At 36.0% G+C, this 24,001-nt stretch overlaps 1 protein-coding gene and 1 non-coding gene across 3 annotated transcripts in view; one reads left to right on the top strand and one right to left on the bottom strand.

The window, feature by feature from the left end:
- The window catches only part of TBX18 (T-box transcription factor 18), a 54,349-nt gene that overhangs the window by 15,767 nt on the left and 14,581 nt on the right, over positions 1–24,001 (bottom strand). The window contains exons 5-8 of one of the 2 annotated variants that reach the window (XM_003922961.4): positions 22,132–22,299; positions 18,431–18,495; positions 12,667–12,761; positions 10,760–11,567 (exon numbers count right to left, since the gene is read on the bottom strand). In XM_003922961.4, the coding sequence (XP_003923010.1) occupies positions 10,843–11,567; positions 12,667–12,761; positions 18,431–18,495; positions 22,132–22,299 (1,053 nt within the window). In that variant the 3' untranslated portion in view covers positions 10,760–10,842. Of the gene's footprint in view, positions 1–10,759; positions 11,568–12,666; positions 12,762–18,430; positions 18,496–22,131; positions 22,300–24,001 lie in introns of those variants that run through there. The other variant, XM_074397725.1, reaches the window with a different exon arrangement.
- Positions 20,761–20,870, top strand: LOC120363412 (U6 spliceosomal RNA). The gene has a single exon (XR_005578968.1). It is a non-coding gene; the product is annotated as a U6 spliceosomal RNA (small nuclear RNA).

Genomic DNA, 24,001 nt, shown 5'->3' with positions numbered 1-24,001 from the left:
TGAATATTTGTTAAAGATTGGAAACATTAATAGACAATTGTGCGACTTACTTTCTGAAAGCCATGAAGATTATTTTAAGTCTCTCTTACTAAAATTAACACAGTGCTGATTGTACCAGCATTTTAACCATTTTAAGTGTACAGTGCTATTGAATTAAGTGCTTTCACATTGATATGCAGCTATCACCACCAACCATCTCCAGAACTTTCTCATCTTCCCAAACTGAAACTTTGTACTCATTAAACACTTACTCCCAGTTCCCCTCTCCTTCCAATCCCTGGCAACCACCATTCTACTTCGCATCTTTGTGAATTTGACTACTGTAGGTATATGGAAGAGGAATTATACAATGTGTGTCATTTTGTGCCTGACTTATTTCACTTAGCATAATGTTTTCAAAGCATATTTATGTAGTAATATGCCAGAATTTCATTCCTCTTAATGCTGAGTAATATTCTAAGGTATGTACAGCCATCACTCAGTGTCCCTGGGGGACTGGTTCCAGGACCCTCCTTGAATACCAAAATCCACAGATACTCAAGTCCCTTAGAAAAAAATGGTGTGGTATTTGCATAGAACCTATACACATTCTCCCACATACTTTAAATCATATCTAGTTTACATATAATACTTAATACAATGTATGTAAATTGTTGTTACACTGTACGGTTTAGGGAATAATGATAAGGGAAAAGGTCTACATGTTTAGTACAGATGCTAACATCCTTTTTTTTTTCCAAATATTTTTGATCCATGGTTAGTTGAATCCATGGACGAAGAATTTGTAGATATGAATACTGCATTTTGTTTACTCACACATGCATTGATGGACACTTCAGTCTCTTCAAATTCTGGCTATTGAGAATAATGTTACTATAAACGTGAATGTACAAATACTGATTCAAGTTCCTGCTTTGAATGCTTCTGAGTGTATACTCAGAAATAAAATTGCTGGATCATATAGTAATTTTATTTTTCATTTATTAAAATACCATATCATTTTTCCATAGTGGCTGCATCATTTAACATTCCCAGCAGCAATGCAAAATAGTTCTAATTTTTCCACATCCTCATCAAAAGTTCTTATTTTCTAGGTTGTTTGCATTTCTATTAATCATCCCAATGGGTATAAAGTGGTATCTCATTGTGATTTTGATCTGCATTTCCCCAATGATTAGTGATGGTGAGCATTTTTTTATATGCTTACCAGCCATTTGTATAGCTTCTTTGGAGAAATGTCTATCCAAGTCCTTTTCCTATTTTTACATAGGGTTGTTCATTTTTTTGATGTTATTCAGTTGCAGTTCTTAATATATTCTAGATATTCATTTCATATCATTTATATAATTTTCAAGTATTTTCTCCCATTCTGTGGGTTACCTTTTCACTTTGTTAACAGTGTCCTTTGATGCACTGAAGATTTTAAATTCGAAATCCAGTTTATCTGATTTTTCTTTTGTTAGCTAGTATCGTGTTTTGCAACACAGTGAAAGCAAGTCTGGGATCAGATGGACTTGAATTCAAATCCTGATTTTGCTCCTTTCTAGTTGTGTAGCCCCTGGTAGGTCAGTCCCTTATTTTTGTTTTAATCACATATTTATAAAGTCATACTAAACAATACCATCCTTATTTAGGTTTTGGGAATTAAAGCATATTAAGGAGGGTCACAATTCATGTTATAAGAACATTAGTCAATGATGTCAACAATCATAAGATTAACCTCCTAGAAATACATTTATATTATTATCTTTATCTTTACTATCTCAACATATTTTAAAAATATGTTTAAATGCCATCTCTACAAAAACTAGCCAGGCACAGTGGTTTGCGCTGGTACTCCCAGCTATTTGGGAGGCTGAGGTAGGAAGACAGCTTGAGCCCAGGAGGTGGAAGCTGCAGTGGGCCATGATTGTGTCACTATACTCCAGCCTTGGTGAGAGAGCAAGAGCCTATCTCAAATAAGCAAATAAATAAATAAAACAAAACACAATGAAATACTAATGTTTACAGAGGCCTGGTAAAAAGAATTTTTTTCTGAAGACTTCACCATTAGAAATAATTTGCCATAGCATTTTGAAGTTTTATACATGTATCTCTTGGGGAACTAACATCATACGAGCAAAAGCTGACACTCATTTCCTCCAATTCCTAAAGGCAAACTCTTAAAAAATCACCAAGACTTTCCCACTGGCTACACTCCAGCTCTGAATTCCTCAGCTCCCCATTCGTGGTAGGGTGTTGTTCACTGGATGGAAGTAAGGGGCTAGAGAAGGGGAAGTTTTATTGAAGGATATGCTTTGGTGATTGCTTCTGCCAATCAATGCTTTCCCAGATAGGAACTTCACCCCTAAGATGGCAGCCACTAGCTGCTGGGTCAACAGCCATCCACATAGTTTTTCTCAAAGCAAAGAAGAGTTTCTCCAAAGTGTCTTGGATCTCCATCAAGATAGAAAAAATTAGCAAGAAGAACTTTTATTCTCTCTCCTCTTTCCTTCCCTTCTCTTCACCCTCCTTCTCTCCCAGTCAGAATTATTTCCCTAACAATTATTATTGCCTTAATCTACTTCCTTCCATGCTTACAGATACCATTTAGGCATCAGAAGACTTATGCTGAGTCCCATAAAACAGAGCTATGGTACCCATAAAACAGAGCTATAGTAAAATCTGGGGTAAAGAACTCTTGAAGGCCTCCTTCCTACTCTATACCTCCTCTTCTCAGTCTATGCCTATTTCATCCCCAATCTCTTAGGGGCTCTTACCACAAGAACCTGAGGAAATACTAAGCCAAACTAGTACCATATGTTTCAAAGAAATGGGAATGAGGCAGAAGCAAGAATGAGCCTGCATGCCCCAATATGGCGTGCCTTGCTCATCTAAAGGACTTACCCTCACATAGTCCCAGTTTCTGGGTCCACAACCACCCGTGTGTTTTTTTTCTCAGAAGAGAGGTTTTCTCCGAAGTGTCTTGGATTCCTCCCTAAGGGGAAAAAATGTTTTGCCTGACACAGCACCACTAATCTATGAGGTATTAGAGGGCTCTCTAGATACTCTTATATAATATTATTATTCTATATTAGAAAACAAGCACATTTTTCTAGATGAAATACTTACTGCAATATCAACCCACTTGCAGAGATAACCTAGAAGTAACTATGTTAGTAACCTAATACATCAATCCTTTCAGAGATCCTAGCCCATAACTACCAGGATATAATATGCCCATCTCTTGTGAAGCTTGGACTTCTTGATCACATTAACAATCTCACTGCTATCAACAACACATCTGTGGTGAGCTGGATGCCCTGGGACATAAGCCTCACTTTCCTGACATTATTCCTAAACTAGATTCTAGCGGGTATCTGCAACAGAAACCATCAATTCCTGAAACTAAGCTAAAGTTCTCCCTAGATGGAATGACCTCTAAGATTCATATAGAAAACTACCTTCTTCCCTTAGGAGTAGTTCTCTGTTAGATTCACATGACATCCTAATGGCTTTGGAAGACATTGATGATAAAATATCTACAATTTTAGGAGGATTATCTTATTTAGATGTCAACCACAACCCTCTGTTAATAAGAATCTTCTCAAGCAGGGGGAAAAAAAAGAAGCATTTCCTTTTCTGCCTTTTTGTGAGGAAACTACAGTCCTCTTTGTCTCTTCAGATATGGCAAATGGGCAGCTGACCAAGCAAAACCTCCAGACCTCCCAATTTGATGTCTGTTTCCAAAGCCTACAAAATGCATTGTTTTACTCATTTATTCACATATTTATGTATTCCCTCTTTTATTAGTCATTTTATCTTTGCTAGGTCCTGTCCTGTGGTAAATACGTAAATGAGATACAGCTTCTGCCCCAGAGGATTCCCATTATAGCTGGGCTGGTTGATATAAACGAAAAGGAGACATTTAGGAATGTTCTTCAAGTGGGCACAGAGTGCTGTGACAATATTTTAGATGGAGAGCTTATTTCTCTTGGAGAAAGGCAGAATGAAATAGAAATTGGGAAAGTCTTCACTGAGGACAGAAGTCCTTCCGTAAGCCCTTGAAAATGAGAAGGTAGGTAAGAAAGGACATCTGGGACTAAGGAAAAAAAAAAGTGAAGACAAGGAAGCTTGAAAGTGCTTTATGGGGCCTGCCAAGGGAACTGTCAGTGAAGTTGCAGGAGCTTGTAGATGGGTCACAATGGTTACCTCTGAAGGTCACATAGGTCTCCACACAACTCTCTCCCACTTCGTTTATAAGTATCTTCCAGTTCTATATTTTTACGTTTTTGTCTGTCTTCTTAGTATCCTCAGGGTAAAACTGAGTAGAGAGCAAATATTTAAACATATACAATTTCTAGTTCCTTTCTTCCCCATATGCCAAGGTCATCAAACTTAGAAAGACAAAATGAGCAAGAGCTACAAGGGGTCCACCATGATGTTCATTCATTTTTGGCGAAACTTCTCCAAGGCAATGGACAATTAGGGCTTTGTAATATTACTTGACAAAAGTACTTAAGATTTTCTTTATTATTACTGAGTGAGAGCTTCGATTTTGTTTGAAAAACATATGGTTCAATAAATTTTCCCCTGAAATTCATTTAGGCAAATTAAGAAATAGGAATCTGCAAATCTCTGCAATTCATTTCACCAAATACCTTTAAGAAAAATTTGCAGGAGTTTTCCAAAACCCTAAACAAGCACAGTTTTCCCTTCCTGCTAGTAATAGAGAAATATCTTATTACAGTCCTGTAGACACAGCCAAATTGAAAAAAATAAATTTTAAATGATGTTAGGGTTTCCAAAGAAAACCACAAAACAAACTCAGAGTTAAGGCGATAATGCATCCCTGTTGTACCTTGGCACAGGAGCAAGCATTTTGCAGTGACCATCTGGGATATGTAACATAGTAATAAGGGTGAGGGCACCAACTCTTAGAAAAGCCAAGAGTCAATACTTTTTTTTTTCTGCCAACTGTGATGTACTACAGTATTAAAAAAAAATAAATAAATAAATAAATATATATATATATATATATATATATATATATATATATTCATATTTTTTGGCCAGGAAATACCAACATTTCAGCTTTGACAAGATGTTTGGTTATACCAACAGTGTTTTTCACTGTTGTATCCCCAATGACTAAAATGTTGCCAAGGAAATAGTCAATACTTCATATTTATTAATTTAATAAATATTGAAATTGCCAACCATTTATTATGGTAATAAAAAGGTCGTGATGCTTTGGGATCCTTCTGTCTTCCTTTAAAATACTGAAGGAATCATTTATTTCTCCAAGAATACTCAAGTGTGTTGGGAAAAGGAGTAGTTTATCAACTACTATTAAGTTTATACACCTGAAAAACACTTTCAAAATACAGTTATATTACTACTACTATGACTACCAATGTCAAAAGGCTGATAGAGCCATCAAAATGCTTTGGTCCTCACAGCAAAACCATAAACAACAAAATTTTTTTTTAAAAATAGATAAATTGGACCTCTTCAAAATTAAAACCTTCTGTGCTGCAAAAGATCATCGTGACAACTAAAAGACAGCCCAAAGAATGGGAGAAAACATTTTCAAATCATATATCTGATAAGAAGCTTGTATCTAGACTATATAAAGAATTATTACACTTCAATAATAAGAAGACAATTCGATTAAAGAATGGTCAGAGGCTCTGTATAAACATTTCTCCAAAGAAGATATACAAATGGCCAATAAAGCACAGAAAAATATGTCCAATGTCATTAGTCATCAGGGAAATGCAAATAACAATGCCAATGAGACATCACACCCACTAGGCAGGCTATAATAAAAAAGACTGATAATAACAACTGTCAGTGCAGATGTGGAAAAATTAGAACCCTCACATATTGCTGGTAAGCATGGGAAATGGTACAACTGCTTTGGAAAACAGTCTGGCAGCTCCTCAAAAGGCAACCTCAGAACCTTGCAATTCCACTCCTAGATATATAACCAAGAGAAACGAAAGCATATGTATGTCTACACAATACCGTGAACAGAAATGTTTATAGCAGCATTATTCGTAACAGCTAAAAAGTGCAAACAACCCAAGTGTCTATCAACTGATGAAGAGATAAACAAATTTTGGCATGTTGGTACAACAAAATATTATTCAGCATTAAAAAGGAATAAAATATCCTTTTGCCACAACATGGATAAACCTTGAAAACATTATGCTAAGTGAAAGAAGTCAGTCCCAAAGACCACATGTTGCGTAATTCCCTTGACATAGATGTTCAGAACAGGCAGATCTACAAAGACAGAAAGCAGATCAGTGGTTGTCTAGGACTTGGTGATAAGGAAGGAGTGGAGAGAAAAGGAAGGTGACTGTTAATTTTTTTTTTTTTTTTTTTTTTGCAGAGTGATAAAAATGGAGTTTTTGCAGAGTGATAAAAATGCTCTAAAATTGATTGTGGTGATAGTTATACAACTCTGTGAATATATTTAAACCATTGAATTGTTCAATTTAAATAGATGAACTATATGGCATGCGAATTGTATCTCGATATAGGTGTTGTTTAGAAAAAATGTCTTGGTCTTTTTACTAATTTTAGTGACCTAATTAATATGATTTAAAAATATGGACATAGGATGTATGTGTTGATTCAGCCTTGTATAAACTCAATGAACTGCAAAGTAATAAACTGCCTCATATTATTGTATCTGAGTCTCAGTGTGAATAAAATCCTTCAAAAAGACAAGTTCAAGAGTTTTCTTGAGGATTTAAATGTATTTTGAATGATCTCCATATATTATAAAAGACTGCTATCCTTATTTCAAAACAAAATAATTTAATGTCATGCAACTAAGAGCATCATGAAAAGGAAATTTTATTAGTATCTTTTACTATTCATTATAAAGTAGCAAATACATTACTAAGTGTAGCTACCTTCTAATATTAAAATAGTAAAATTTATCTTATATAACTAAAGCACAGTTCCATTTAAAGGACAAATTTCCCATCATTCAACAAATGGAAAATAACACTGGTAGTTTTATGTTCTTTGTAGAGCCATAGATACAGTATATACATCCAAAAATAAACAGAATATATTCCAAAAAATATAATAGTTTTATAAAACTAGTTCCCAAATATTAAGCTAAATATTTATACACTAGGATCATATGAATTGGAAACTAAAAGGAATAGCAACAATTCTCATTCCAGCCATTCCTTTCACACATACCAAAACTGAGACATAAAGCGGCTAATTTTTTACCCAAAATCATGATTGAGAAATCCATAGTTTGAAACTAAGTTCTTTAATTCCCAAGGCAATGATGTTCTTGTCATACCAAAGTTCAATGAGAAGAAAGCACATTATTGAAAATCTATCAGCACATAAGGGATACTAAGTTTATGTATCTGTTGAATGTTTCTATACTTGAATGTATTTGTCCATTTCTATCACTGATAATTTTTAAGCTTTGAGCTCCTAGAATACTGTAATCATGTATGAGTACTTCACTGCTCACATGTTTAACATTACTCTCAACTTACCTGAGCACTTCTTTTTAGAAAGGATGAACAATGAGAGTAAAACACAACATAGTAATAATTTAATAAAATTAATTCCTAAGGGAAAGCTTAGAAAAACCTTCATGTAGATGAGCCAATACATTTCTCATGAGGAAATCCAACACTGTGTTACATTTTGCAACAAAGGATTCTTTACAAACCTCTCTAATTAGAGACAGCATCAGGGTAGCATCCACCAGCTCTATCAAGGCTCCTGAAAGAAGTTACGAAATTATTTTTAAAGGCCCTATACCAGGACTTCATGAGATACTGCAGAATTTAGTTAGGGATCTCTTTTCTTATACCTTCTCCTTCTCATGCAAAACTTTCCAGAATTGTCCTGCTACAAAAATTACTCCTTTTTTCCCCTCCAAATCAAACCTCCAGCTATCTCCAAAGCTGCTGTTTATTGATTTCACACTAAGGTGTGAGTTACTGGTAGGATTAAGTCTGGAGGGGTGATGAAGAGCTATTTACATTTTAAAAGTGAGGTTCCTTTTCCTCAAGATTTTGCTAATTGATGTAGAGTGAGTATGATCCTTCCTTATATAGGTTACACTGTGCCCCAACCACCTCTGGAGGCCACCAAGGTTTCCTGACCCCCTACATTCCAGAAATCAAGGGTCAGCAATTGGTTGCCTCACTTGTGAAAAGCTGTTGACCTCTGGAAGGGAGCCTGTAAGGAAGCAAGTGTTAATTTTCAAAATGTGACTGGTCTTGATAGCGGCAACCTCATCCCATCACGATGTCTCTTGGAATGTTTACTAGTCAAGGGGCCTAGAAGTAATCTGTCATCACTAGTCAGTGGTGCAAGCCACTCATTCTTGTAACCTTGCCTTTCTCCCCTCGACCCAAAACAAAACATACCACCCCATCCCTTCCCTCTCACATTCAAATTTTCATGTGTTCAACATTTGTCAGGGCCTTCACCTTCAATAACATGGTCAACACACCAAGAAATTATATTTAACACATTAAAAATGAACAGCAGGCCCATTTCTTTCTGCCATGTAATTGAGAGCTACAGAACTTGTGTTTGGGGTATGCATATGTATACTTATTCTTGGAACAATATTTTTAGACACTCAAATGATTACCCTCCAAAATCATAAAAGGGTTTAATGACACACTTTAATATAATTTTAAGTACTTTTTAATAAAATACAGATATATAATTATCAATGTATGTCATTTAATTCAGCAATAAAAGGCTGGTCTCTGAAGTGACAGGGTGATTAATATTTACAGTAAAAACTAAAAGAAATAGCATTTGTACAATATTGCTAAAATTTTACCAGAAAAAAAGATTAATAAAAAATTATGATCATATTGTGGAATCATCTGAAATTATCGACAACAAAAAGGAAAATGCTCTTATTAGTACATATGGGCACAGAGCATTACTTTCCATGTTTTCTCAAGATGGAAAACTCTCCATTCTTGAATTATATATCAAGCACTATGGCTGAGATGGATTCATTCTTAATGCCTTTTCCCAAATCTTTGTCAAGCTATTAATGCCATACACAAAAATCTTATATAGATCTACCTATTTCAAATATTTCATGTCCCTTCAAGCTAATTTTTAAATTTAAAAATGACTACTAATTTGATGAACTGCTAAGGAATCCATAAGGAAATGTGTTAATATGTATAAACAGAGTCATATCCTGTGTAAATTCAATAGTATATCCCCCTAAATATCTAACAAACTGTGCTGTTTCAAGGTGAAACAGCAAATCAGGAGCTGTAACAGTTCCAGGGATGAGTTAAAGCAATTTTGTTTAGCAATGAGAGGAAATCATGTTCTTGCACTTATGATACATGAAATGTAATGTGTCAATGCACAGACATTGTATTTTGCTTTCTCCTCAGAAGGGGAATGTGCCTCATCAAATATTCTTAGCCTTTTAAATTTATCTTATAATGTGCTATTAAAGTTACTTGTTTTTAACTCTTCAACCATGCATATATTATTTTAGGAATTAAAAAATGTAATGCTGATTTTAATTTCTCCAGTTCTGAGGTTACAAATTCTATTGAGGTTCATGGTTTTATAGTTCCTTTATCATAATTAGTATCTTCCTCCCTAGTCCTCCAAGAGGGCCTTTATAGTAATGGGCCTTGGCCTTTGCACCACAGCTCGAAAAAGACAGATTGCTGGAGATAACCCCCTGAAATTCCTTACCAAGTTATTTAACACCATACAGGCCTAGGAACTATCTGTTTTGGGAAAGAGGCAGGCAGAGGGACAAAGTTAAGGAGGGGAAAAGGATTCAATGTGTAGCAATTACAAGATATAAATAACTAGAATAAATGCATTTTTCTTTACTTATATACCATGGGTCAGGAAGCTCAAAGCAAAATGGGAAAAAAAATCTAAGTTTAAAAACAAACTATACAAAAACATAAGGTATAGTTAACAATATTATTACTATTGATTTAAAAGATAGACATGTCTCATTGGAATCAATAAATTTGAGGTGGATTTATTTTCCTTTTGCCATTCCACTCATATCACATATTCCTCCCCTGGTGAAAACTGGAATTTAGAAATGTTTGTAGAACATTCTTTAATGGTCTATTTGATAAGTAAAACAAGCAAAAAATCCAAAATCCTAGAAATTTGTTCTCTCCAGATGAGTAAGAACCTCTTATGTGCCCAATGGAAAGTGCAAAACAAAAAAATCACAAGCCTCTCCTTTACTTTACTTAAAATAGTAATTGTTATGGGTTACGATTTTTTATAGACCCACGGTCATACAGTATCTGTGGTAAATAAGAGTAAGTAGGAATGAAAAAGCTGATCCTTCATAATTACAAATACCTCAGAACTAAACTAAGATTTCAACTCACACTGTGTCCAAAAATAACAGAAATCACAAGACTCTACATTCTGGTTATTGCTGGTTATCAACACTGAAGTATGAAACCATTTATCGGAAAAATTAAGTTATAAGTGTTCATCTGGATAGTATTATTGCCAAGTTTTAAGTTTACCATCTTGTTTTTAAAAGAGTCCGAGAACTTAAACCTACTACATTCATGCCAATACTCTGTGCAACTGGATGAAGCAGGGGGAACAACAGGGGCTGTGATATGCTATGTATATACAGCATACATATATACCATAGATAATTACAATCTCACCGTGAGAAAGTAAAAAAAACCCATTGAGCCTTCGTTTTCTATTATATGTACATTTCATAAGCTACAGAGAGTTTCTTTCCACATTGCTTTTAAAAAAGAAAAAGAAAGAAAATACATTAGACAGATTCAAATGTTGTTTAACTTAAAGGCTTCATCAGACCATATGTGCAGATACTTGAGATGATGACAGAGTTAAGCTTCCTAGGGTCCTAGAGTCAAAGAAACTCTGCTGACCCCCACTGCTAAGCAGGTGCACTCCTTCCACAGGGGGCAACATCTGCCGATCAGTCATGGTCCCACTTGGTGAGGACCCCAAGAAACTTCCTTGGGAAGAAACAATTTTCTCAGGACTGGCAGCCAGTTTGGGGGATGTGGAGAAGTTATATCCATACAATGCACAGGGACTGTGTAATCTGAAAGTGTTATAGGAACCCTGATGGGTCTGGTTAGTGGCAAAAGCATTGCTGGAGGGTGATGGCATGATATACTGGAGCTGGGGGGACATTCCTGAAATCTGCATGGATAAGCTGGTCTGCGGACAGCTGAAGGTGTCCCCGTCAGTGCCACCCATGGACATGTTCACGGAGGTGCTGCTGCTCACGCCCACATAAGAGGGAGTCCTGGGTGGAGCGAAGGTCTCGCCAGCCTGGTTGGTGAGCCTGTTGTACGTCTCGGCCAAGGATGTACTGTATCGGTTGAGAGTGAGGCCCGAGCGGGCACAGGCAGAATAGTCAGCAGGGGCCAGACTACACAGCTGGCTGGTGTTGGGCCCCAGATGGAAGGCAGGAGAGGAGCAAGAGGAGCCAGACAAAAGGTGAGGGTGAGTGGCAGGAACGCCATTCCCAGTGCCTTGGAGCAAGGTGGAGGAACTTGAATTGCCTACAAAAGAAGTTGAAATGTAAAGAACGACTCCATAGTCATCCTTTCCTTTCAATTTTGTAAATATGAGCTAGACACTGCTTGTTACAAGGCAAAGGTTGGGGGAATGCTACAAAGACGAAAAGAAGATGGTCTCAGCTTTCAAGGAATTATCTGGTTGGAAAATCTCATTTCCAATTAGAAAACAGGTTGTTGAATCACATGCTAACACAACTGCAGAGATCCAACAAATAAACAGTCCTGTGAAACTTAGAGACAGTAGTTAACCCTGTGTCCGTCCGACCAATGGTGGAGATGGTGCCCTCTGGATCTGCTGGAAGATTGATGTTTGTAAACTTGACAGAAATTAAGGGGAGAAAAGAATTCCAAAGGGCTGGACAGGTTGTAAAACCTACATTGCTCTAGTGATGGTGTTTTATATAGTGCCTCAAAATAATCTAAAAGCCCAGTCCAACCAATGGTAATTGTCTGAATTCCAGCATGGTAAATTCTCACTGGAAGCTGGGCAGGATAGTGGTAAAAAGCCTGAATGTAGGTGTGAGTTCAGAGTGTTATCTATGCAGCAGACCAGAGAGGAAGCAACATCTCTTTCCATGCAGCTCCCTCTGAGAAGAAACCAGCCTTGGGCTGCTGAGAAATATTCAGAGATGAGCCCAGGGAGGTCTGTCTGAATGTGCCTGACCTTCTCATCATTAACCCAACAGGAGAACCCTGCCCAGAGGCAATTGTGCTGAAGAAAGAAAATAAACAAGACGTGAAGAAAGGGTGAACTGGGGCCACCATCAACAATTTCTTGTGAAGTACACCTGGCATCAGGGCTCACTAGTCCACCTCTAATGTTAATATGAGATTTAAGGATGAGGTAAAGGTCATGAAATATATAAACAGTCTAAGATGTCTAAGATTTAATTTGTGACCATGACAGCCATTTTTTTCCTAATCCATCTCCATACCATGCAGAAGACAGATGGAATCTGTACAACAATGTTGGTGATGAGGTCATTATTATAAGTATAAATAATGACTTGTACACTTTTACTGCCTGAGCTTCTAGGCAGGAATAGGCTGTCTATATGACCCAGGAGACTTTGTAAGTTACCTTGCTTGGGAATTCCGGGAATATCTTCAAAGGTGAGAGTCCGTAGTGAAGGTCGCCAGAATGCATATGATTCCACCAAGGCTTCCAAACCCATTCTAAATGGAAGGGTTAGGATAAAGGTGGACAAAAGAAGTCTAGTTAGGAACATTTGGAGCTTTCACCAGCAGCAAGCATCTCAAAACAGTGGCACTGACAGTACTCCCCACACTGTCAGGTTAGGAGTTTGCCACGAGCAAGAAGAAATGCTTCAGCAATGGGCTAACATTCTGTCACCAGCAGCAGGACAGACTTGAAACTACCCACAGAAGATGACTGTTAACATTCTCAGGAAAACTCAGCTGACCTGAGGGGTGAAAAGCTGTTCCCTTGGGCTAAGGAGCTGACATCCTGGCTGCTGTGAGTCCAAGGCTCTGCTGTGATCTGGAATACACCCTCTCTCCCTGTCCAGCTACTTCTCCTTCTAAGTGAGGAAGGCACTGCCACAAAAGCACATTCCTGGAAAACCAGCTCTTCTCCAAGAGGCATTACTGCTCATCATTTGGTGCCTCAGCAGCCAGCTCAGGGGAGCACTCATCCAAAGAAGACTGACTTCTTTCTCAGAAGCACAATCTCCACCACACACAGTACAGCCAGGCTGGGCTCCTACCAGCAACAGGAGGGCCACGAAGAGATGGCACTGGCCTCTCCCTGCAGTGTGTGGGAGGAGAACAGGAAGGTGACCTAACAGGGCTATCTGGTATATGGGATTACTATTAACATCACAAATTATTTTAAAGTCCTGAAAAACACTTAATGAATGGATACTTAAAGAGACAGGATAAGTTTGACACGTGACATACGTATATTTTAAAACAAGGCCAACTACTCTAAATGCATATATCAACCACCTCCTACCATGAATGATTCAGACTTCCCCCTTGTATAGCAAGCTAAGTCCTCTGAGTTCTGGGAATGAGGCCCTTCACTCAACTAGACCATTCTCAAGAGAGCCACACCTGAGACCTCATCACTCTTCCTTCAACCACCTCAGCCCTAAGCAATTTGTTGTTCTAGATAACACTGCTTTTCATAAAATCTGTGGCTCCACTGTAGAAAATACTTGCATCCTGGGATTTCCAATGATATTCAGCTATCTCCTGTGTGGTTTCAGGTATTTTTAATAGCTTGACTGAAGGTGCTACCTCCTCTGAATTCCCTGCACCCCAAGTCATAACCTGCAAACTAGGACTAGAGGAAACCACCCCAGGGAGTCACACCACACACACAATATGATGAAAGCTCTCTAAACACCAGAGGTAAGTGATTTGTGAAGAAAAAACTATCTTACACTACTTATCCATCTATTTCAAGGCTTCACACACAGAATTTGCTTCCTTAGAGTGTTCAGGGTATAATGTCTGCTAATTGACTTCTGTACTCACTCTGGAGGAATATACCTACTCCATCTTAGTGACAGAATGTGTAGCTCTACATGTGTGGAGGGGAGATGTGTATACATGCGCAGGGTTGCATGCATGAACACACCTCATGAGGCTGCACATAAACCTGACTCATCTCTAAGTCAGGTTTAGAGGTGAGTGTCAGGCTCTGGGGGTGCAGCTCTGGGAGCACTTCAGAGAGACGTCTGTAGCCCCACAGAGGGGAGAGGGAAGGGCTGCCAAAGAGCAGAGCAGAGCACAGAGGGGACCTGCACCTGCTCCACCTGGGCTACCCTGAGAGAGAACAGAATCTGGCTTCTGATGTAATCAATGTGCACAGAGAGAATTATTTAGTGGTAAGGACACTAGATTGGGGTCAGAAGGACTAGGCTGGCACTGCAACTCACTAAAACTCATTGCCTGACCTTAAGTAAATTTGCTAATCTCCCTGGACTTCAGTTTCTTGCAAAGAGAGGATGAGATTACCCCTATTAGTCCTAACATTGTTTCATTCTAAGTGATTTTTTCCCAAACAAGTCATTATATCTATGGCCAAACTACAAGCCAAATCCAAGTTCATGCCACTCGATAAAATTTTCTGTACTGGTGTATTGATTTCTGGGCAGTTTGGCAGACGTGGTCAGTTCCAAACCTCATGTTGCCTATGGGTGTATTTAACATTGGACTATTGAGCTCTGGGTGATGTTTAGCTGATTACCCTCTACTCAGTTTATACCAATACTAAATTTTGTGACTTTCTAGAAATAAGATTATTTTAAATGCAAAAGATTGTTAAGACACAGCTTAATATAAAACAGCTTTTTACTACCACACAGATGAGTTTGAAAAGTTGCTGTTTTAAATATCAAAGGTACTAAGGTGATTATAGAGCGGTCTTGAAGGGAGTTTACTAAGATAATTAACAAGCATCCACTGGACTTAGAAACTGATTGACTATAGAGATGTATCTTACTGCATCATTTGCTTTGGCAGTATAAACTTTATTATGATTCAAATACAAATCCATAAACTAAATTCTTAGAGAGAAGTTATTGATCATCATAAATATATAACCCTAAGCTTTAAAGAGATGCTCTGAAGGTGACATAGCTACAAGTGATCTGATATGGAGCAATCAATATTTTTTCTGAGGCTGCTGTTTCACACTGCAAGTTCCAGAAAGGATTTCAGATATTTTGCAGGAAACAGTTATAAAATATTTATTAGCTGAATCTGGACATTTTTTTAAAAGCCTTCATTTTCTCCAGTAATGGAGACCTTTCCCAGCTAGTTAAAGAAAAGATAAAAGGCACCTCCTGCAGGAGTGCAGCCAAGGCGATAATTTATACAAGATGCCTTTGAACAATTTCCACATTTTATCACCACCCTAATTTATGCTATCAAATGGCCAAGTTTATTTAGTTAAATGGTTATGTTTTTCCTGAAGTATTTAAAGAGAAGAAATTTTTGTACCTTCCTGAGTAAAAAATTTTATAGGGTTAAACCTAAGGCCTAACTGAAGAATGAAACTATTCTCAGCACATAAATTCTCTCTCACATAGCAAATGTCTTGCAGGAGAGCTTTAAAGGGCCGAAGCTACTGATTCCTGTAAAATAGGCTGTGGAGCCATAAATAGCCAGAAAAAGGATAATTTTTAATTAAGGCAAATTGTTTTATAAAGTTTAAACAATCACAAGTCTATGTTTATTTCTTGTCCTGGTCAATTTGCATTATTTCATGTACAGGGCAGGGGAAATAAAAACAGAATTTGTTTTAAAAAACACTAACAACATCACAATAGAACCAGGAGTATGTTAAACTTTTTTCATAGTCTTACTTCTCTACTAATATATTTGAAAAATCATGCCCCTCCATGCCCATGCTCCCCAAACCACTGTGCCCTCCGCAAAGTCTTACATATAACTCGGTCTTTTAAAAGGAAACTAATATATAAGTTGGAAATGTTCACAGGTGACTGAATTATCTCTTCTCCAAATGTGTGTTCTGCATATGTCAATGGGAAATGTTACAATCAGATTTTTAAATAGAGGAATAATAATTTATAGATATTTAGCATTCCAAAGTGAGAAGTGTTAGTAAATAGCTTATCTATAATAAGCAAGAGAGTTTCAGCAAGGAAAAAAGTTGAAACGTATAGGCTCAACATGCTTTTCATGTACTATAATATTGTTTAAACACTTGGAAAAAATAAAAATTTTAAATTTTAACAAAATTTAAAAAGGATTAAAACATAATTCACTGTCTTCTATATGTTCCTCCAAAACTTTTAAAGCTTTAGAGTCAGGAAAGAAATAGTAACAAGCACCATGGATGTCATGCCTACATACTCCTGAAATAGCCAAAGAGATAGTAAAATCCATACCAAAGCTAGCATTTTGACCTCACCATATCAAACAACAGGCCTAGTATTTTATATTCAACAATACCACTGTCTTTTTCACTGACCAAATTTAAATAACCAAATGTATTTTCCTCATGCTGAATATCTAGAATTCTTCCTGAAAACTTGTCATATGCATCTATCATCCCACTTCTTGTGTACAATATGCCTTTGAACAACTTCCCCTGCACTATATTGTTGTGCTGAACTCTACTGAAGTAGAGTCATATCAATAAATTCATTCACTATTATTTGTTCAAAATATACTTTTAAAAGTATTTTAAATTTATCCTTTCAAAAATGGACTGACTGTACACAAGCATGTGACCCCTGAGTCTGTAGCAGTGAAGTCTTTGCTAGAGCAATTGATAGCTTGGATATAGTTTTTGGTTATATATTCTTCAAGCCTGAGTATTTCTCTCCTGGAATTTCAGTGTTTTAATAAATTCCTTTTCTACTTAAGAAAAAAGAATGGAAAGTAATACAAGACTCTTAAATGGACAAATACTATTCTGCTATAACAAAAATCACAAAATAATTCCATCAAAGCATTTGCCAAGGTAGAATAGGGGTCATCCCAAAGGTTCTCTTCAGTCACCTCACTACGTGGCCATCTCCAGTCACTAAATGACGGTTCAATTTGCATCTAATTTTCAGAAACACCTCTGTTAACAAGTTTAATCAGGGCTAATGTAACAAAACAAAAGCCAAATAATTGTTTTTCTCTACACTGAAACAGACATCTAAAAAACACAACAATTTCAATACAGCAGACAATTTTTATGTGTTAGGAATATCTACAAAGTTTCCTACAGAGTGAAAAATTTCAGAGGAAATCCTTGCTATTAGTCTTCCTGATTTACTTGCACTAAATGAAGGCTACTCTTAGTACATTTAAACTGCATTTCAGTACTCATGTTGCATGGTGTTTCAATGATACCACCGCATATGAAAATGGCATCATGTCTCTGCAAGCCCTTGAGTGTATTCTGAGACAAACTCTGTCCCCAATCTTGTCTAATTAATCAACTGAAAAAACTAAGAATCTGGATTGTTTTCCCTCTAAAATTTCAAGTGAAACTGTTTCTAAAATAATTGGGGATTTTCAATGATTATTAGAATAATTTCAGGAGTAAAGTCATAAAGATTGTTAAAACACTATTTTTTAAAAAATAAGCTGCTTTTAAACACGTTTAAGTAGAAGCATTACTCTAAAAAGGCACTTGCAGAATTGTAGTCTATCATTACTTTCTCTTACTATTTACTAACAGTTATTTTAGAAAATGTTGTATTGAACTATATTGGAGTAGAGTCATATCAATAAATTCAAAAACCCTTTGGCAAATAGATTAGGTGATCTACTTTTTGATAATAGAGTAGAATTCATCATTGTCTACCACTTAGTACAAACACCAAAAAATGTGAAACAGAAAAAATAAAAAGTGTGTGGCTGTCGGCAAAGCCAAGACAAATTTGAAAACTAAAAAACATCAGATCTCTTGGCAATGGAGAGTAGTTTCATATTCCAGCTGGATATATTACTTAATGAAAGACCCTATCATACTCCACAGACAATATAGATAGTTGCAATCATCACCAAAGAAATTCTAAACCAACAGTAGAGGCAAAGAGGATATTTAATTGGGATACTGAAGCCTCTGTGCCTGTAAGAGCAGGCTTCTTCAAGGCCCCCTTCAGAAACAGCATGTAGTATACACCATGAGAGCCTCCATTTTCAGCTCAGTATCACACATGAACATTCACCTTAGGATAGGTCACACCATTACACTACAAAAATAAGTTACCTTCAAGGCACAATGGTTCTCATCAGAAATGATTTCATTATCAAATTAGTAAATTTAGCCATTTACTTTGTAATAGAAAATTCATAATATAACATCAAACATATTTATCACAACCAGAATGGTCTTCACTAAGGCCCACCTGTTGCGCCCAGAGTCTCGGAAGCCTTTAGCAAATGGATTCCTATCTATCTTCAGGCGAGTAATCTGCAGAGTAGGAAAAAAAAAGTCAAATCTTACATAAATGTCAAGTAAGGTTCTTTCTTGATTGCAGAACTACAATAACTCAAAAATTAACTGTTAGAGGACTCTATTGTATGCCCCTCTTTCATTCCTCAAGTTTTTAAAGATCCTAGCAGTAAAGCAAAAGAAAATTTCAGAAATCATCTAGAACATTCATCTGCTATAAAAAAGATACTTCATTCTTTTTCAATCTGCATTAATAGATATAAATTTGTTTTGTTTTTAATATTCCTGGAAAAGGAGATTCTGAATCACCCTTTGGTAACTTGCCCTATATTTGACAATGCCCTGTGAACTGAAGTTCTTCCCTTTAACTCTGAGACATGGTTTAATCCTGTTTATCTCTCAATAAAGGTAATCAGGAGTAACTCCTTTTCAACTTCTATTCAACAGCCATTTAAATGTTAAGCTCCTACACTGCTTTCTCTTCTTCAAAATTAGGTAATAATATACACACCCCTTTAATTTTCTGCCTCTGTGTTTTTCTTTGTCTCTCCTTTAATATTCTTTGTGGCTCTTATATGAAAGTCTTATTCTTTTATCTGTGGAGTCCTACCCTAGTCAGAGCACTACAGTGAATGTCCAACCAGAGGTAACCACTACTTGAAGGTTCTAATGATATCAAATCTCATACTACATGGAATAAAAATAAATTATGCTTTAATTTTATTTTTAACTTTCCTTCAAAATAAACTGTATTGTGTTATATTGAGGTATACAACATACTATGAGATATGTAGGTAGTGAAATGGTTCCTATATTTGATGCTTTAGTTTTAACAGGAGTTCTAATTTGTTGACTGATAACCAGCTTTTCGCCCACTAAGACACCAAGAGTTAGGGGGAAATTTTTTACAAATGATTTAATCATCTCCATTAATAGTTTTTTTGTTTGTTAGTTGTTTTTTTAGTTATGCCATCCTGAATTCGACACTAATAAATAACATCCCATCTGTTTACATATACCAGATCTATATGTTGCTCACAGGAATTTACAGCCTATTTTCTAAGAGATACATCATGTTTTGCCTTCTAAATTCCTGGGCTTAATGAACTCTACAAAGTTAATGAACATACTTCTAATTGCACCATCTTGGCTAAGGACGAAAACTGTTGGATAAAAGACATCTGCAGTTCCCCTGCATTGCCTGTGCACACTCTCCAATCGGCCACGCAACACTTAAGACACATGTGTTCCATATGATGTTATCTTAGTATGTGGATAAAACTACATTATAAATGATATAATGAAAGGGTTTGCTAATTAAGTCATCATGTCTGCCACTCTGTCATTGAAGGAATTCTTCTTTACAGGTCAATACAGCTCAATTTTCTGTTTATAAAAATAATGTTTAAGAAACATTAAGCAGTGTAAATGTTCATTTAAAATATTGTTTTTAAAAAAGTACAGATTTATATAATTATGCCTTGTCAAAACAAAGATATAACACAATTACTATCATTATTTGTATTACTAACATATGTATTGAGTGCATAAAATGTACACTGTGCTAAGTTTTATGCATACTACTCATTTAATTACTAGAGCAACTCATATATAGCTATTGTCTCAGTTCTGTGTTTTATTTTAAACTGAAGCTTAAGTAACCCAAACCCACAGGCTGCAGAGCTCATGCTATTAACCACTCATCTGCTTACGACGTTCCATAAGTTCTTAAAAACAGTTGCCAGGAAACTAAAAAGTAAATATGATTGCATTTTACCATTATCAATTTCCCCTCTAATCTGCTCACCATCTTAATCAACTCCTCAATGTTCACTAATTAGTGTTAGTCACAACATATGCCAAAAGCTGAATGCATTGCACTTACTGTACCACAGAGGATGGAAGAAAATACACAAAGAGCACAGTTAATTCTTGTGTGACAGTGAGACAAAAAGAGGAGATGGAAAAAGAGAGAGACGATGAATTGAGATTGTTAAAAGGATACTAAGCGCCTCTGCTATTTTCTCCTCATGCATTGCTTTTTCTCCCCAAAAATCATTCTCTGCTCCTAATATGTTTAAACATATTAAATATATAATTATAATATATTTAATATAATTATATTTAATGTATTACATATTATATAGCATATTATACAATTTATATATTTGTAATATTTGTAATTTTAACATATTTAATATAAAATTGTAAATATATTATATTAAATATATAATTATAAATATATCATACATTAAGTATATTAAATATATTGTGCTCACTTTGGCACAATATACTATATTGTGCACATATACTAAACTGGAACAACACAGAGAAGATTAGCGTGGCCCCTGCACAAGGATGACACATAAATTCATGAAGCATTCCATAAATATATATATAACATTAAATATATTTCAATATATTGTTAAATATATTAAACATATTTTACATAGCATTAAAAATATTAATATATTTGGTAATATATTAATAAATATACATTAAATATATTTTAATATATTATTAAATATATATTAATATATTTTAATATATTATTAAATATATTATCTCTGGACCTTCTAAAACTTACATTTCCTGTTCCTTCCTAAAAGTTTATAAAAGAGTGGCAACATAAGTGTGAGAGGACAGAACAGCTTCAGTTGTGGGACTGATGTCTCCATACCGATGAGTTATTGAGCCTCTCGGCCCAAAGAACACGTGGGCTAGGATCCAAATTTTCTAAGAAGCTTTATAACAACAGAAACCACAATAGAGAGATTAAAAAGCTTTAAATTTGTAATTGAAATGTATATAAATGTAAAGAGAAATGGAGACCTAAAACAATTCTGCTGACCACTGAAATAATAATAATTTTTAAAAATCTACCACAGACCACATTGGCTTACATTACATGGATATTTCTTGAAACTGGCTGGAATTCCACCATGGATTATATATTGCCTCTGATTCAATTCTCCACCTAACTGACACATATAGACATAGCCTTAGATAAATATATATGTTTACCCACATAGAAAAGAAACATTTCCCTTCTCAAATTATTTCTAACTTTATGAAATGCTTATTCTACCATTGCTGATCTCTCATACTACAAGCATGTTTGTCATCCTCTATCACAATTAAAGCCTATCTTGAAAGAAACAGCCCTTTTGTATATGTACCAAAATGACTCTAGAGGTTGAATTCTTCTGAAATATTTTTAGACTGTGGTTTTGAAATAAAGTGACTTATCAAGTCTTATGCTCTATTATACAATTCATTTTTAATGTTTTACATGTCTATTTTCTAGGCAATACAAACACATTGTAATTTTAGTTATGATATCATAATTTCATAGCTCAAAATAGAAAGTAAACCTACACTGTCAGTCACAAGACATGGTTTGTTGTCATCATTAGAGTGGCCTTACTTGGGGAATCATGGATAAAGAACTGTTGTTCATATATATATATATATATATATATATATATATATATACACACACACACACACACACACACACACACACACACACACACATTGAATGGCATATATGGCAAATGCTTTATTCATAACATTGAGAATGAGAATGACAGCTAACTTCCTTTCTTCCCCTGAAATGAAAGTCTACAAAGATACCAATTCTGAGAATAATACCTGCTGATTCTGATAGGCAGTGACAGTTGTGAAGACAGTTTCTGGAAAGGAGAATGCCTTTACTCCCTCCCCAGATGGAACAGGCTTGATGGGAGAAAGATCGTCTCCACAGTCTTTACGGATGACGTGCACTCGCGGTTGGTATTTGTGCATAGAATGAAGAATAATCTATATCAAATAAGGAAAAGGCAAATTTATCAGGAGCCTCTGCCCAATCTCAACACCATGACTAAATATTTAATGTGTACAATCAATTCTGATTGGTAATTATTTCCAAGGATGCAGAGGTATCAATTTAGTAAGATACATCAGAACTAGAGAGGAAAGGCTAAGAAGTTATTTGTAAAATGTACATAAGAATACAAAATAAAAAGGCCGGGCGCCGTGGCTCACGCCTATAATCCCAGCACTTTGGGAGGCCGAGGCGGGTGGATCACAAGGTCACGAGATCAAGACCATCCTGGTCAACATGGTAAAACCCCGTCTCTACTAAAAATACAAAAATTAGCTGGGCATGGTGGCGGATGCCTGTAGTCCCAGTTACTCGGGAGGCTGAGGCAGGAGAATTGCTTGAACCCAGGAGGCGGAGGTTGCGGTGAGCCGAGATCGCGCCATTGCACTCCAGCCTGGGTAACAAGAGCGAAACTCCGTCTCAAAAAAAAAAAAAAAAAAGAATATAAAAAGCACTATTTTAGTGAAACTCTCTGTGCAACCATGTGAACTCAACAACAAATTTTCTATTGCTAAAGCCACAGGAATAAATTAATACACATTTTATTTATAATGAGCCCAACGGAACACCAGAGTCCAAACCAATAAAACTACAAATGAGACTGAAATCATTATTTAAATTGCACCACACCCATCCCCTAAAAAACAAGCATTCGCAGACAAGGTTTTTTTCAGTGGAAATTTTTTTCCCAATTCGTGACTACATATGTCTATTCAAGGGCAAAGAGAATTTTAAGGACACTCCAGCATCTGTTTTTTTGTATGGCTCACAAAGTCTCTGGTTTGCTGGGAGTGCCTAATGTCTGTGCCTCCATCACAATGAGGCTTTCATCACTCAGACTTCAAAGAACAGAAAAGCTGGCCCTCTCAGATGCTGTTGGGGAAATCTGATAATATGGTTCAACTACCTTCTACCCAATGATTCCACATCTGAGAATTTATCCTAAGAAAATATTATAAATTCAGAAAAGCTTTTCATGTACAAAGATGGGCATCACATTATTTTTAACAGTAGAAATCTATAAACCACTTACATATCCAACATGAGTAACTCAGGTGAATGAAATCCACACAATGAAATACAGCACTATTTTTTTTTTTAACCATATAATGAAATGATACTTTTAAAATCTTAAATTTTAAAAATAACCTAAATTGTTTGTAAACTTGTCACAACTACATAAAAATAGAGTAAAAAGGACCCATACAAAGATACAAACAGTGATTGCCTCTAGATGGTGGAATTGTGAGTGAACTTTTTCTTCTTTATATGCTCTATGCTTTAAAGGCTGATGGTGTAGGGTGAAGAAATAGCTTCAACCAGTGGGATTTTCTACTGGCCGCTGGGATTCCATATTCAGGTATTCATTAAGGAGTTTTCTTAAGAAACCTGCATTTTTCCTGGGCTGTAAGATTTGAATTCAGTTTCTGGGACATCATGAATTTGGAAAACAAATGTTTAGAGAAAGGTCTTAGAAAAATGCAGTGGATGGCCTGCCTTGTGTTTAGAATGTAGGCAGTTTAAAAAGACACATTCAGAATATTTGGTCACCCCAAACACAGACTGTCCTATATCTGGAAAGTATATTTGCTGCCACAAGAAGATTCTTTACCTTCCGGCAGCAAATAGCACTGTGCC

The sequence above is a fragment of the Saimiri boliviensis genome, chromosome 4 (assembly GCF_048565385.1).
Source record: "Saimiri boliviensis isolate mSaiBol1 chromosome 4, mSaiBol1.pri, whole genome shotgun sequence".
In the NCBI taxonomy this organism is placed as follows: domain Eukaryota; kingdom Metazoa; phylum Chordata; class Mammalia; order Primates; family Cebidae; genus Saimiri; species Saimiri boliviensis.
The sequence above is the reverse complement of the archived record's forward strand: the minus strand, read 5'-3'. Positions and strand labels throughout refer to the sequence as shown.